Source organism: Acomys minous (genome assembly GCF_964271855.1).
Source record: "Acomys minous genome assembly, chromosome: 2".
NCBI classification, from domain to species: domain Eukaryota; kingdom Metazoa; phylum Chordata; class Mammalia; order Rodentia; family Muridae; genus Acomys; species Acomys minous.
The window spans coordinates 122,714,789-122,731,706 of NC_140484.1; the positions used below are offsets into that span (position 1 = coordinate 122,714,789).

Here is a 16,918-nt window from a genome sequence, read left to right on the forward strand (position 1 = left end):
AAAATAAAAACTAAAAAAATAAAGAACTTCTGAGGCAACAGCAATTTAATCAGTGTCAGAACATCCCTCTGAGTTTCCTGTTGACGGAAAACATCTGCTGTCTACATCCCTGAACCTGAATCACCATGGACATTGGGAAAATAAACACACAGAGCAGGGATTCCATAGAAGAGGGACACCCCAGGGTCTAGTTCCGAGGGCTCAGCAGAGAGGAGCCCCTCAGCCATCACTCTGTATGTGGATGAGACCAAGCACAAGATGGTCATTTGTCCAAATAGAAGGGACCAGAAATGGTACCTCATGCAGCTCCTTCATTCTTCATAGGAAAAGAGGCCCAGAGTATACATGGCTTCCCTAAGGATTAGTTCCAAAACCCTGTGCACGTGATACTCTATAGTGAGGTTCTTTGGAGCACCCCAACAGGCTTGGTTCTCTGGTTGTCCTCCTGAGCCCTCAGAGTCTTCTACTGCTGGAAATCCTGAATGTGTATTCACCTCTGAGAGAGATGTTATGTGACCTCTGGAACTCGCTGTGTGGGTGATGAAAACGTCAGCATCTGCAGACAGACTCGGGTGGAAATTGGCAGCAGGGTCAGAAGCCTTGACTTTGCAGATGTGGTGGGAGTCAACAGTCAGCTGCTGTGCTGAGATTTGCCATTTCTTCTAGATTACATGCTTATTGTCTCTGTGACTAGAATACTCGACTTCATCGTGTGGTACCACCAGACAGCTCACTCTTTGCACAAATGTGTGAGGAATCTTAGCAGCTTCCTCCTGGGCTTCATTTAATGTTCAAAAAAAAATGAGCAGCAAACAACAGCAATGGAGCAGACAGTACTATGGCTACAGAGTGGACCCCATGCCATGACCTCCTGAACATACAGGTGTTTTGTATGACCTATTAGCATACCAGTTGATATTTGAGGTAAATATTGGTTTATCTTCCAACTTAAATACAACCCTCTATGATAGGTCCTGCAAAGAGGAGAAAAAAAAAACATTTGTTTTCCATGACATTTTGTCTCTAACCTTAGGAAGGCAAAGCTAGGCAGACAACCCCAGAGGGCATATTCAATAACTGTAGCAATATCAGAAGACGTTTTTTTATGGCCACAACTGGAGACGTTGCTGGGTTCTAGTGGATACGGAGATGTTGCTAAATGTACTATAATGTGTAGGTCAGCTCTCAGATTAAAGAGTAATTCAAGCCAAGATGTAAATAGTGACACTACTGAGAAATCCTATAATAAACCCAGAGCCTACATCCAGGACTTGAACAACTGTGTCCTGTGGAGGCTTATCTACCTCAAAGCATTGCTCATTCCTAAAGATGAGATTCCATGGGAATCCACTCTCAGACAGAGATTACCCCTAGGTCGAGGTAGGGAGCTGAGGCAGCTTCTTACTTTCTTCTCGCCTCCTACCTCCAGTCCTTCCCACTAAATCTGGACACTTGCTTTACAGAAAACAGTAATAAACCAGGGAGTGTGGAGCAGGCTTAGTAAGCAGATGCTCTCTATTCCAGGAGCTTCTCAGAGACCCTCTGTACATTGGCCTGAAACACCAACGCGTCCGTGGGAAGGAGTATGATGACCTCCTGGATGAATTCATGCAGGCTGTGACTGATAAGTAAGTGGACCACACTGCCCCTTTTAGAGAGAGCTGCTCCTAAGGAGTACCATGGCCAAGTCACCCTGGCTTTGGAAGAATTACAAAAGCAAGTAGCTGTAAGCATGTGCTTTGAGGGTGGCCTGAAATTTTCAACTTGATTCGTGCACTTGAAAGTCTGGAAGCCATGTGGGCTCATCTCCAGGATTACCTTCCAGAAGGCACTGTGAGATGAAGGTGCTAAGTATCTGTTGTCCCAGGAGGGAAACACTCGTGGTCTGAGTTGCCAGGGTAGTGTGCATGAATACAATGCAGACACTGCTCTTCTGATGAAAAGATGTTGCCTTCCCGATGAAATGGCTTTGAAAAGCAGCTCACCATATTTGTCTTCGCACACTCCCTCACCCCCCCATTAGGTCAGGTTAGGGAAATGTTAATAGGCCAGGAAAGCAGACTCCCTAGATCCAAGCCTTCTAGACTTATGAGTGCTTGTGTCTTCACTGGACAGTATAACACTGGCAGATCTACCCTCCACTCTTGCTTATTCTGCTAGCCACCGTGGCTACCCACACTTGGTGGCCTGCTGCAGAGGGAGTTCTGGTACTGCCCTCCGCATACTGGGTAATCCAGAGCTTCCGGCTTTGCAATTCCGTGGACCTATGAAGACAAAATATGTTTTGTTCTCTCTTGAAAAGAGGAAAAAAATTACCTATGGGATTGGAAGGATGCTGCAGAAAAGAGAAAATTAATAATGGGGCATAGGATGGAAGCGGAAATTTGAGTAAGCTAGAGGATCGGGGAATCAAATGCACACCTGGAGAAGCTTGGGCTTTGAGACACAGAATGCAGGGTCGGGTAAGTGAAAATGGTGATGAGATAGATGCATCGTGCTCGGGATTTTTCCAGGCAAGAAGGAAGTTGAGATTTGTTCAAGGGAACGAAGGCAATGGTGTCCCAAAGGTCTAGGCTGAGGAAGAAGGAAAATAATGATGTGGAGAAGCAGGAGTTAGTAGGGGATGAGGAAAGTTATAAGATCAGTAGACCATGAGTCCTGGTAACTCATTGCATTGGGTACCAGGTAGAATAAACTGATTGAACTAGAGTGTGCTCTGAGAGCTACATGTTTACAGTAGAGATTACAGAAGAAATGCACCACTGGGATGGGGCAACCAAAGAAACTAATTCACAGGTTGGTGCAGTCATAAAACCACAGCATCTTCCAGAGTATCTTAAATGCCACCTTCAAGTCCAGACAAATTACACTGAGGGCCATTGACAACAGCCATGACAATGCAGGGAAAGAAATGTTTGCTTTGGTGCTGAGAAGGCTTAGAGGCCTATATCAAGGACCAGGACTATTTCTGGACATCTGAAAGCCATTCCCCCAGAACAGGATTGGACTTGTTTCTATATGTCCATTGGAGAACCAATGGGTGCAATGCCAGCAAAGGCCACTGTGGTCACCAAGTAAGTGCCACAATACACTGAATTCTGGATATGAGTTCTCTGTCATGGAAGGAACTCTAGGATGTATGTGTTGCTTGTGTTTTGGGGGTAATAGTATGAATGGGCTCAAGCCACACATGCTCTTAAATGAGTCTTCCCACTCTGTTACTGTAGTTTGACCTTTTAAGAACGCCATGTAGCTGAAAGGGTGGGCACTATCATCATGTTTGCTTTAATGAAGAAGTTGGGGCCCTGAGATGACAAGGTCATTGTCACCTTTCAGAACTGTCAGGTGAACCCAGTCTGCCAACCCCTCGTACAGGCTCTTTCTATAACTCTTTGTGACCTGAGCAAAAGAAGTGAAATCGCCTTAGAGCCTACTTTTTGCTTCCTGTTTCCAGGGATCATTGCTTGCTTGTGAGTCAGTGGCCATTCCATGATTCCCCAAAGACAAGTCTTTGCTATTCATGTGACAAGGTTAAATAAACTAGGATGCAAGAGACTCCTCAAATCATCATCCACAACAATGCACAGCTCCACAGGCACACAGGCAGTCCAGGGTGAACCCATTGGGAAGAGTATGTACATCAGCCAACAGGAATGTGTCCTTCAGCAGAGATGATGGGTTGACACGTCATTGTTTTGACTTTCTAGCAAGCTAGAACAGATGTTTCTGTAGATACTGTAGGTGGAAAAATGAGCTGGTCTCCTCAGGTACTCTTGAGAATGTACGAGGCCAGAGATGGAATGCATGACCTAAGGGTGAGTCAGAAGCCCTGAAGCCAAACACACTATATTTTAAGAAAGAGCCTTGGGAAAGCATGACTCCTGCCTTCAATCTCCTCATCTTTGCTCAAACATCCTACCAACAAAAAAGCTTCCTCTTTTACCCTTCCCTACTAACTGACGTGTCTGTAGATTCTGGGTGAGGAATACTGATAAGGCTCAGTTCGTATGCTGAAGGTTAGCCACTGTGGAAGACACACCAAGGCAAGGGGATATCCACATAAGTCTGTGAACCACAGGGCTGAGATGTAGCTGGGTTAGTAAGGTGCTTTGCCTAGCATGCTCAGCAGCCCTGAGTCCAATCTCTAGAGCCATGTGAACCAGTCATGGCAGCACACAACTGTAATCCCAACATTTAGGAGGTGGAGGGAGAGGATCAGTAGTTCAAGGTTATCATATCCTGCTGTGGCAGGTTGTCCTCAATGGTGTTTGTTTATATTTCTTATTTCTGTTACTTTCAGGGAATTCTCTATCTTAAGATTGCACCTGGAAACCCAAATCTATCTGATTTAACAGATATCTGATGTTCCCAGCAGCTTCAGCCTTTAGGCAGGACAGGAAGTGAAGCCACCTCCTTTCCCATTAGTTCCACAAATTTTAAATGTATAGATTCTTAAGCTGCTTGGGCTTCAGTAACAGGGAAAATGCCTAAATTATAAAGACTCTTACTGTACAATGAAGCCCTCTACCTTTTTAGCTCTATAAAAGGCCTATGTCTCTCTCTCTCTCTCTCTCTCTCTCTCTCTCTCTCTCTCTCTCTCTCTCTCTTTGTGTCTCTGCTTCTCTTTCTCTCTCTTTCTGTCTCGGTCTGTCTGTCTGTCTGTCTGTCTGTCTGTCTCTCTCTCTCTCTCTCTCTGTATGTGTGTGTGTGTGTGAGAGAGAGAGAGAGAGTGAGAGAGAGAGAGAGAGAGAGAGAGAGAGAGAGAGAGAGAGAAGGTTCACAGTATAGAAAGCTTTGGATCCCCATTCCTGAAGTCAACCACTCCATAGGCTCACCTCTAATGCTACCTTTCAACCTTGATGTGCATCCCTGCTCCTCTGGAGCCAGGCTCCTGCGCTCTGTCATGTACTCCCGGCACACTTTCAACCTGAGTGGAACCCCATCCTAGTCCCCCTTTGTAGCTCATCTCACTTGCTTCTGTCCTTATGTTTGGTGGGTGACCCAAAGGTTTCCATTCAAATGTATGAAAACTTGCTATCTGTACTGGGCCCTCATCAGATTGAGAGAGAACAAAGAAAGGTGGGTGCCAGGGCAGTTAGAAGTTCCTGGGAAGACACAAATTTTGAGTAGTCTCAAAAACAAACAAACAAACAAAAGCCCATTGGACTGTTGTGAGCAGACATCTTCAGTTCTATCAATCTAGAGTTACTGAGTGAAAAGTCTTATGACTTGTGTCTTTAAGTTTCTTTTCCCAACAAATAGCTAACTAAGCTGGCAGCTAGCTATCTTCCATTGAACAGAAGAAAAGCAGTTCTTCCCTCGTAGGTGGCTTCGGTCTAAGCAAGCAGTTGTCAACCTGTGGGTCATGACCCCTTTCACAGGAGTCACGTATCAGATATTTACATTATGATTCATAACAGTAGCAAAATTATAGTTATGAAGTAGCAGTGAAAACAATTTTATGGCTGAGGGCAACACAACATGAGGAACTGTATTAAAAGGCCACAGCACTAGGAAGGCTGAGAACCACTAGTCTAAGCTGTCATCCCCAGCAAAGCTAGTAAGCTAATGCATTGCTCAGCTGTACAAGCTCCAAAAGCCATGATTTCTAGAATCAACTAAAAGCAATCTGAAGGTCTAGGTGCTTTGATGGTAGAGTTCTTCCTTAGCAGTCAGGAGCATCTCAGTGTGATTCAGTTTCTATGTTTCCCTCGGCTAAACATAGTAACAACAATCCTAACAGTTAGTAGAGCTGGGATTTAAGTTTTTTCTTGGGTACATCACTGGCTCTTGACTGTTGCAAGCTGAATGACTTAATTGGTTGGCTCACTGAACGGTCTTACCAGAGATCACTGCATGTTACTGCACTCGGCTACTCTAGAAATGTTAAATTTAGCTTTTCCTCACATTCTCAGAGACTCGGCCTCTTCCCATGGCTTTTCATGTGGGTTCTCCTGACTTTCAATATGTCAGTCCATAATTCCAAGAACACCAAAGAGAAGTTATCAGGCTTTCTTAAGAATGGTACCTGGGAGCTAAAGAGATGACGCCATGATTAAGAGCACTGGCTGCTGCTCCAGAAGACTGGGCTTTGATTCCCAGCCCCCAGACAGTGCCTCACAATTGTCTGTAATTGCAGTTCCTCCAGGGATCGAATGCTGTTCTGGCTTTTGTGGGAGCAGGAATGCTTGCTGTCCACAGGCTTACATGGTCATACTCATAAAATAATATTTTTTCCGAAAAGAATGATATCTAAAGGCAAAAGAAATGTAAAGGCCAGAGGCTAGAAGGGCATGCTATGCAGTAATGCTTCCTATGCACAACGGAGTTAGCCCATCTGTGAACTCATAGCAGCTATGGTTACCTACACAGTATCAGCCAGCAGAAATGAGGAAGTGACTCTCCAGGACCCACCCATTACTGAGGAGTGGCAGCTGATAGTTACTGGGAGAGGCAGAATTATTTTATTTTGTTTTGTTTTTTGTCTGCAGCCACTGTTAGTTTTCCTATGCTCCAGTGGATGATCTCATACCTGTGAATATACATATTGGAATATGTATTGGCTTACGTGTGTGTGTGTGTGTGTGTGTGTGTGTGTGTGTGTGTGTGTGTCTAGAATTAGTGAGTTATCAAACAAAAGAAGGGAAGAAAGAAATTAATGAATTATCGAAAGCAAGAAAGAAGCATTTTACCTAGCGTTTGCTATATTTAGTCTGAATATATGTAAAGATCCCTGCACTCAGACAGGCATGAAAACACATGCCTGCAATCCCAGCACTCACTAAGGTGAGGAATGTGGATCATGAATTGAAGACCAACCTGGGCTACATAATAGAACCCTGTATCAAAACATCCTGATCCTCTTCTCAAAAATATTGTATTCAAACACTTTTCATATGTATCTGCTTGTGTTTAGACAGCCTGACCTTCCACCCTTTCTTTGGCTCGGTGTCTACATAAGTTAGGAGTTCAAGAAGAGTGAGTGCTATAGTGGAATTATAAAAGCTGAGCCTCCAGCCCATAAATATTAAAGTTGAGGGAATGACTGTGGCCACTGAGGCAGAAGGAAAGGATGAGAGTATGACTCTTCCCCACCCCTGCCTGAACTGTGCTCAAGTACTCTATGAAAGTTAAGATTAGACTGGGATATTGTTGGTGGAAATGGAGAGGAAAAGAAGTAAATCATCTCATTCCTTGTTCTAGCTTCAACTATTAGGGACTTTGTGTCCAACAGGGAAGAGTGTCATCATGGCATTGTCTGCCCTGAGCAGGTAGTAAGGTGGGTAGCACATGTGAAATGCTATACCTAATCCATCTTGGATCTATGAGGCTCTGTGGCCTAGGCTGCTGGCTTCATAAGCATTTACTCTAGCTGGGCCTGCAACCCCTACAGCTCAACAGTAAGTCAGAGGCTAATGTAGGCTCCTCTTGTCCTCCGTGTGCTCAGGATATTTCCAGAACTAAACCAAGTTTCTCCCCTCTCCTTTTTCCATGAAATGGGAACAATTATATTTTCTTGGGCACACCCAATCCCCTTTCCTCACTCCTTATCTGCTGCAGAATAGAGCGGAGGGCCAAATAAAGGAGATGCGTCAATGCTGAACCACACTCCCCCACATTAACTATTTTTTCTGATCACTGGGGGGTGCTTATAAAAATTGCAGAGTGTTTAAATTGAGACAGGAATGTCTGGTTTGAAGCTCCCCTAATAACTCTGGTACACAGTGATCTAGTTTCATTTCCGTTGACATGATGAAATGTCCTGACCAAAAGCAAAATAGGGGAGGGGGAGAAAGAGTTTATTTGGCTTACAGTTTCCAGGTCATGGTCCATCATTGAGCAGAAGTCAGGGCAGGATCTCAATAAACTAGACATATCACATCCACAGTCAAGAGCAGAGAGAGAACTAAATCATGGGTGGGATCTCGCCCAGCTACTGCCCCACCAGTCTCCTCCACTTTTATACAACCCAGGGCTTCCTGCTTAGGGAATGGTACCACCAGCAGTGGGCTGGGTCACAGTCAAGGCAGTTCCCCACAGACATGCCCACAGGCCAGTATGAATGATCTAAATAATCTCACAACTGAGGCTTCCTTCTCACGTAACTCTAGGTTGTGGTAAATTAACCAGTACATAGGGAAAGAATTGTCTGAATGCATATAGAGCAAATTATTAATAGTGATTACCACTATAGAATGAGATTGCCTGGGATTTTGTTTACCAAATTATTCATTTTGTCATGCTTATTTATTTATGCACAGATACTTCTTTTATAACTAAAAAAAACTTTAAATATGAGTTAAATAACAGTGCTCCCAGAGATCATTTCTCAGTCTTTAAAAAAAAAAGTCTAATTATTAGGCAAATATCTATTCACCCTCTTGGTAAACTGGAGACTGGTCTAATCTAGATGCCTATGGACAATAAGCAATTCCCTTGCTTTAACCCAGTTAACACTGTCAGCAAGCCTAAGTTAGTCAGCTCTTCATCACTCTAATGAAATACTAGGAATAATTATGGAGACGATAACTTTTAGTTCATAGTTTGGGAGATTCCAGTTCAAGATTAGGCAGACCTACTGCTGTGAGCATCTGATAGAGGTACTGCCATGGCTCTGAGTATGTTGTATAGCACACCACTTGTCTCATGGCCAGAAAGAAGAAGATGAGCCATGTCTCACACTTACCTTGGATGGAAAGTGCCCCATTTTCTAAGGACATAAAGCCCCATCTCCTAAAAGTCACTTACCAGCAGTTCCACCTTGGAGACTTAACCCTTAATCCATGGGCAATGTTCACTCAAACTCTATTAGACTAGGAAGTAGGTGTAATGTTCTCTCATACCACTAAAATTTAAGTCGCAGTGAGAGATCTTCATCTTTTCCCTCTACTGCTCTAGCTCAGGCATCCAAAACAATGGGGACTGCAGCAGAGATGAGAGAGACCCAAGGCCCAGGAAGTTAGGGAAACTGCTCAGGGTCACAGCTCCGCTTAACAGTGGAGCTGAGTTGTGAACACAGATGGTCTAACTGCAGAACTCACCTTTTAAGGAGTATTTTCTACTGCTATGCCATCACATGAAAAGAAAGGCAGCTCGGCATTCTCCAGACACCCCCTTAATAGACAAAGAAAGTAAGAGAGAGAGAGAGATCTTATTAAAACTGTTCCACTTAGCTTTATTCTCTGTCTTGTTCAAAGGCAAGGTTAGTGTCTACCTGTCCTCTTCAGAAGGGCACTGTAGAAGGAGCAGACATCAGTTACCATTCAAGACACTCTGGCTTCCAGTGGTGAATGAGCCATCCCCTTACTTCATCATCATTCAGGTTAGTCATCTGGTTCTCCCTGACTCCTCCTTCTTGACCACAGGTGTCCAACTGTTCCATCACTCACCAGAGATGAGCACCCCCCCACACCCCAAACCCACCCTCACCCAGCTCTCAACCAACCTCAAACCTCAGCCAGCTCAACCTAACGCCAAGGGAAAAGATGAGGCATGTGTGCTCTAGGGTTCTTGTGATAATTTTTTAAGGCAACACAAACGAGAGAAAGCCCTCGAGATTCTGGCATCCAGACCACGATGAAAGTGTAAGGATTGTGTTTTCACTTTCAAAGCCTGTGGGAAGAGCACTGTTTGTCTCTAAGCTCTTCTTGTACCATTTCAAGATGGTCTTCACACACTGTGTGCTGAAAGTCACCAAATGCAGTCTTGCTTCCCACCTTATCATCTTCTAGCTCAAGAGCAGCTGTCGTAACTCGTAGTGGAACACAGCTAGTTCTATGTGAGAGGTTCTGACCCTGAGAAAGGTCAAGGCATAACTGTACCGGTGCCTCAAGAGGAGCCATACAAACAATCAGAGAGGCTTTGTGGAGGACACCAGCAGGTTCACGATGATTGACTGGAACACACAGTCCTCAGAAAAATGAGGTCTGTTATCTGTGAGACTCCATGTAGTTGAGAGAAAAGAATGTTTTTCTTTGTGAACAGTAGTTTGTGGAGTGAGTTGCTGTAACTTACAGAAAGGGAAGGAAAAAAAAAAAGCTCAGGCTTGACCCCTGACCTTTGAGGGTTGAAAGGTCAGCAGTCAGCCACCACCCTCTTCCTAGCTTTGAGATTATTGGTGCCCCATGTGCTTGCCTAGGAACTGAGTCAAACAGGGAAATTCAGGAGGAAATCCAGCTGCAAAGTGTTTTCTGTCTGGCCCAGACTTGCCCCTCATAATGACTGAGGAGTGGCCATGTTATCTTGAGATGCTTGCTGGAAATTGCTGCTTCCTGAGACTGTCTTACTGGTCAATGGGATTTCCCCCTAATGAGGTCAGATTGTCAGTGTGAGGAGCCCACTAGTCTGGCTTCCAGGCAGGCACAGGGGGACTTTCCCAGTCTGGGAGCTCAGAAGGAGAGAAGACCTCTGAAGTCTTCTTTCACATTCCAGGTTGGAACCTCATCCACTAGTGCCTCACTGAGCAGAGTCACCGTGCGACAAAATCACCTCCAGTGACCATCAAGCTCGGTCAGTCCTGTGTTTGAAATCTCTACCTTACATAGCACTAGAAGCTGAGTCTGTCTTCTGCCCATTGGCTATTCACAAAGCGCAACTCACAGCCCATGAAATGGTCCTGGGCGTGCTTGAAGGTGTTCACTGTCCTCCATTCCACTTTGCCCTCTCTTTCTTTAGCCTCACTGGGCCCACCGTCTAATCCACGGCTTCCTGCTGCCTTGCTTATGGATTCGCTTCCCTGGCATTCTTGTGAAGCCCTCTTCAACCTCTGCTTCCCTTTGACCTCTAGAGCAGTCACCCCCTCATATATGTCTGTGGGTGAACTGTAGTGAGACAACTCATGTCTGCTTCATGATATCTGACCACATCTTCACACGTCAGCCGGGCGAGCTCCTACCTCCTCCCAGCTTCTTAGGAGCTTTCCCAACCTCTCCCCCTTCATTTCATCCGTGTGTCTCTTATCTCTTACCTCTCCCCCTGTCCAGCTTCTTTATCTCCTGTGTATACTCCCGTCTCCAAAACAAATCTATCTTTCCGTCTTGCATCCCCTGGTGGCTGCCCCATCCACACCCACTCTGATACCAAACTTCTTACAAATGCATAATCGCTGACACTGCGCTTCCATTTTCCACACTAACCTCATCAGGCATCATGGCTCCCTTTCACCACTCCACAGAACAAAGGTCACCAGCGCTCTTCAAACAGTGACTCAGTGGACACTGCTGGATCCCTGTTTTACTGGACAGCATCACGTAATTCTCCTGACTATAGCCTACCACATGGGTCATGGAGCAGGTAGTTACCCTGTAGGCTTCTACCTCTGTGGTTCCTAGGATCACTGCCCTTGCTGAACCCTTCCTGTGCCTCTTTCTGATCCTTGTGTGTGTCCTGGCATTTTGTCCTAAGCTTAGCTCCCTGCTTGCTACGTATACACTTTCCTTAGGAGAGCCATTCAGCTCCCTGATTTCCACTACTCACAGTGCCCCCAGTTGAATGCTTCTCCCTCCTGAACCTCTCGCATAGCTCTCTGCCTCATAGACAGCTCCGTTCAGACGCCACACAGAACCCCAGGCTAAACCGTCTAATCTAGTAGTTAATTTAGCTCTTTTTCCTTATCCCTTATCTCAAAGAGAAGACGACACACACACACACACACACACACACACACACACACACACACACACACGAACTCAACTTACAAAACTCCTTCTCTTCATCTTCTGCATCGGTCCTGTTATTGAATCCTGACCATGGATATCAATGCCTACAGTGTGTCCAGACTTTATATGTATTATCTCGTTCAACACTCATGAAGAAACTTAAAGAGGTGTTATCATCCCTCTGCCTTGCCAGTGATGGCTGAAACCTGTGTCAAATAGCTTATCCATGGTCATACATGTAGTTAAATGGTGGAACCAGACTCTTGGTGTCAAAGCTCTCCCCAGTCCCCCACAATCTGCCTTCATTCTAATTTTTTTATTTACCTACTAAACATCTTTCCCTCAATCACCCTTTCCTTTCCACATCCCCGTTGTCATTCACCAGTTCTTCACCATCTATGCAGAAGAACTGGTCTCCAGAGTGTCCTCTCAGCTGTTCACTAATCATCCTCTTGGTTACTAAAATGAAATTCCTGAAACACATGCCAGCTACCTGCCCATGCTCCTCTGACTTTGGGTTACCATTGCTGCGACAGAGCACCATGACCAAAGCAACTTGGGGAGGAAAGGGCTTATTTGGCTTACACTTCCACAGCACTCACTGTTCATCATAAAAGGAAGTCAGAACTGGGACTCAAACAGAGCAGGAGCCTGGAGATGGGAGCTGATGCAGAGGCCATAGGGTAACACTGCTGATTGGCTTGTTCTCCATGGCTTGCATAGCCTGATTCCCTATAGAACTTAGGACCACCATCCCAGGGATGACACACCCACAATGGGCTGGGCCCTCACACATCAGTCACTAACTAGGAAAATGCCTAACAGGCTTGCTTACAGACAGATCTTACAAAGACAGTGTCTCAACTGAGACTCCTTCCTCCTCTCCTGGTGACTCTAGCTTGTGCCAAGTTGACACAAAACTAGCCAGCACACCAGCCTCATCTCCCTCAAATTCCTCTCTCTCTTACTCCCCACTACCAATTGCTCTGTGCAATTTCTGTCAATTCAGGAGAATTTTCTACTCCCTTCCGCAGGCCTCTCTCCTCCTCGTCCATACGCAGTCTGTATGGGGACCTTGGCTCTTCCTCTGAGCCCCAGCTCTGAGTCCATGCTCTTTAAGGGTCTTACTGCATCACCCCAAAAGCAGAACTGCCCGCCTGCCTTAAGTCATCCCACATGTCTGCACAGGCCTTTGTTATTGCTCTTGCCACAGTGTGAGGCAATTACTTTTCTATTTTCTTGTGCCCCCTTCCAGCTGTAAGATCTTTGCTTTCTGGCAAGTTCCATTGCTTATAGCAGATATTAAGACTAGCCTGTGGAACTAAAATGTTTAAATCTTTATTACGTTTTATTTATTTGTGGGGAGGCATGCGCCATGGCACACACATGGAGGTCAAAGGACAATTTGTAAATGTCATCTCTCTCCTTCCACTGAGTGGGTTAGAGGATTAAACTCAGGTTTTCAGTCTTGGAATTGAGCCCCTTTACCCACTGAGCCATTTCACAAGCCCTGAAGTGAATTTTTATATCATACTTAGTGTATAGTTCCAGGCATAGGGGCTTCCCTGCTGCCCAATAGAGTACTTTAATTGAGCTAAACAAAACGTTAATAAATGCCATACATTGTGACATACATTATTTTAGATAAGACCAGTATATCATGTCATCCCTTAGGAGCATAGAATTCACACTATCCTAAGAGATGGGTCAGGGAAGGCTCCTGAAAGGAGATGGTGTTAGAGATGGGCCCTAAGTTTGCCCAGACATAAAGAAACCTAGGTAGAGCCAGGCAGTGGTGGCTCACACTTTTAATCCCAGCACTCTGGAAGCAGAGGCAGGCAGATCGCTGTGAGTTCAGTGCCAGCCTGGTCTACAAAGTGAGTCCAGGACAGGCAAGGCTACACAGAGAAACCTTGTCTCAAAAAAAAAGAAAGAAAGAAAGAAAGAGAAAAAGAAAAGAAACTTAGGTAGAGAGAACCACCAGCTGAAGCAAAGCCATGTACAAGGATCCACAGTGGTTTGGAAGCAGCAGCATCTGCCCAGAGTATCTAGAAATATGAGTGGCTACGAGCAATTAGCTAAGGACAATGTGAGGCCACCTGTGACATGAGCCTGACTCCCAAAGGCAGAGGAAACCTCTTAAGACCTGGAACTTGCTTTGTAGACCAGGCTAGTCTTGAATTCAGAAATCTACCTGTCTCTGTCTCCTGAGTGCTAAGATTAAAGGCCTGTGTCACCACCACCACCACTTGACAAAATAAATTTTTAAATTTTTTATTTTTTTAAGAACTTCATGACCACATCTTAAATCAGTTCCTCCCCTCCCCTCTCTCCCCTCCCTCCCCTCCCTCCCCTCCCTCCCCTCCCTCCCCTCCCTCCCCTCCTGGGCTCCACCTGTACCTTCCCACCAAATGCATGAGCCCTTTTACTTTAATTATTGTTGTTACGTGGAACTAAGTGGCCTACACAGGCCTGTGTTCAGAAAGATGTGAAGAAGAGGTGAGGGAGGGGAAGCCAACGACATAAAGGAGGTGAGAGAAGTCAGTGTAGCTGGCTGTGAGCAGCAAGGCCGTAACTTCAGAGCGAGATGGCTCTCCTCTGTATCCCCAGCCCCAAATGCACAAAGCTGTTTGTGCAGGAGTCACATCTCTCCAAGTGTACTCTGCCTCGGGCGGGTGGGGACAGGAAACACATCAAGGTGAAGTCTGTGGTCAAATAAGTTTAGAAACTGCTGGGTTAAACCTTTTCCCTCACGTGTAACTTTTGAAGGCCTTTAATATACACTCTGTCTGGTACATGTAATACAAAGAGTTATCTAGGGAAATTTATCTGAGAGCATTTCAAGGCCATGGAGTTTAATGGAATGTGTAAAAATGTTTAAAAGGCCTAGAGTTTCATGATTCTACCAGTTCTAGTTTCTGGGAAAGGAAAGTTAAAAAAAAAAAAAGAAAAAAGAAAGAAAGAAAGAAAAGAAATCATTTTCCATGGGGTGATGAATGCTGGTTTCACTGGGCTCTAGGCCAAGGGAGCCCTGCATTTGGTTTTCACAGGGAAAACAGAGGGGACTCCTTTGAGAATATGAATTGTTTCTTTTAGTCAGATGCGGGCTGAGCAGGCTCACCTGTTCCTTCAAGCGCTCTCATATTTACTCAGGCCTGAAAGGGGTCAGACCAGGTGTTTGAAAGAATGACAGGCCCTGGTCTCTGGGACAGAAATGGTGCACAGCCTCTGGAACGTTCTGCTCTCACCAGCATCCCTCTACAGGAAACTTCTCAGTTCGCCTTATCCCAGAGTGGTGTGGCCCTGAGCTCGGCTGGCCTTAGCCCAGGTCTCCTTAACCTGTCCCCCAGACACAAGTTACCCTTGACAGCCTTGGGGAGAAATCAGACATCAGACCCATCCTCCTATGCCTACAAGTGAGCCCTAGCCTTGGAATGGAAAGACTTCCATGACAGTTCAAAGACCACTTCCCACCTGGTCCCAGCGCCCCACAGTGGAGACGTCTGGGAGTTCCCATTTGGCTTGGGAGGGCTGCTTTTTCCTTTGCAGGACTTCTGAGCGGGAGGAGCATCAAGATCTACTGCTGCTGCCAGGGCTGCAGGGTGAAGGGTTCAAAGGTGCAAACGGGGGGGGGGGGGGGCAGGTAAGCAGGAGCCTGTCGGGTCAGGGTGTCTTCTGGCAAGGCAAGACTAAAGGGCGCCAGGACACAGGCTGTTCTAAGACTGGCGAAAAGCCCAGAGTAAGGGGCTCTGGCCTGAGCCCAGAGGGGAGGAGACTGAGGCGAGGTGTCCTCATAGGGCAGCTCGTGAACGATGGCCACCTGCTGGTCTGCTTGTGTACGGTGGTCAGATAGAACCCTAAGACTTAATTCTCCAGATTTCCTCTTCATGGGTAACGCTTACAAGAATCTATGAAGGACACCCCCTCCCCAATCTCCTGCCTCCCCCACCACGTCTTAGTCTTAAAGGAATGTCTGAGGGAAGTGCACCGATGTCAAGTCCAACCTCAAGAATTAAGTAGCCTATGCTCCTCTTCTAATGACGTCAGATAGCGAACTGTGAGCCGGAGAAAAAGGAGATCCCAGTGTTCGTCAGAGACAACGGAAGATAACTATTTTTTCTGGTTCCCTGTTTAGTGCTTTCTGCATCATGTATTATTCCAGCTGAGAAAGAAGTCAAGCTCGGCTACCTATTGAGTTACAGCTTTTATGAGTCTGGGTTTCTTTTAACCCAAAACTGAAGTACAGTGGCCAGATTTGAGCCACTCAATTCCTTCTCTGGAAGCAGTGTGTGCGTGGTAGTGTGACAACTGAGAGAGTGCAGTTCAAAGCTTGGTGTGCTGCCAGGCTGCTGGGACCCCACAAGGGTCAACTATTTGCTACCATTGTTCTTGGTGTTCTATATGTATTTAATGGACAATTAACGTTTGAGTTTATGTCTTGAGTATGTGCTTGACTGTACGTGGTTGAACCGAGAGCCATGGTTTTCTCTTGGACTGTTTAGATTTTCATGTTGAATTTTGGGTTTTGTTCATAATTAGGTTGTAACTCGTTTAACAAGTTAGGAGGTAAACTGACAACACCGAAAACCCACCAGTGCCTTAATGTATCTATTCTTCCCTAAAACACTGAGTGACAGAACTGGCTCATCACAGGTTTTGAATAAGTTTCAATAGATAGAAGAGCACTGGTTGCGTGGATGGATGGATGGCTCCTGACACACTGGGTTGGTTAGACAGAGCCGTACAGGGGCAGCTGGGGGATTCTGGAAATAGAGCTCAAGGCTCCCAGGTCATGATGGAGAGAAAGAGCAGGTACATACAAGAGTAGAAGAGAGGAAACGTAGGAGTGGCAGGAAGAGCTTGAATCAGAGACTGGAGGGAACAGTGTACAAACCCCAGACCTGGGGCTGTTCCTGGGCCAGGGAACATCCTTGGGGATGCGGGTCCAAAGAAGCATAGGTTTGTGAAGGTTCTGAAGTGCTAGGAACTGTCAGCCTATTGGGTCCAAGTCGGAATTAGATAAACCTGAACTGTTGGAGATTCATTCTATAGTCCATGGGACCAAGGGGAATTTCCTATGCAAAATTAAATAAACATTAAACAGTAATACACAAATAAAGATATTTATAATGTTTGCCTTTTTACCTCAGCAAATGGGTAGCAGTATTGCATCAAGGTCAAGGGTGTGAGTACAGATTAATGTGTGACAGAGGGATCTCCACACATCACTTGTGTTGTCTATGTTTTACAGGACCTTAGCC

At 45.6% G+C, this 16,918-nt stretch overlaps 1 protein-coding gene across 3 annotated transcripts in view; it reads left to right on the plus strand.

The window, feature by feature from the left end:
- Window positions 1-16,918, plus strand: part of ME3 (malic enzyme 3) — a 172,020-nt gene that overhangs the window by 130,925 nt on the left and 24,177 nt on the right. For all 3 annotated transcript variants that reach the window (XM_084773388.1, XM_084773387.1, XM_084773389.1), the window contains one exon: window positions 1,525-1,628. In XM_084773388.1, the coding sequence (XP_084629514.1) occupies window positions 1,525-1,628 (104 nt within the window). The remainder of the gene's footprint in view (window positions 1-1,524; window positions 1,629-16,918) is intronic.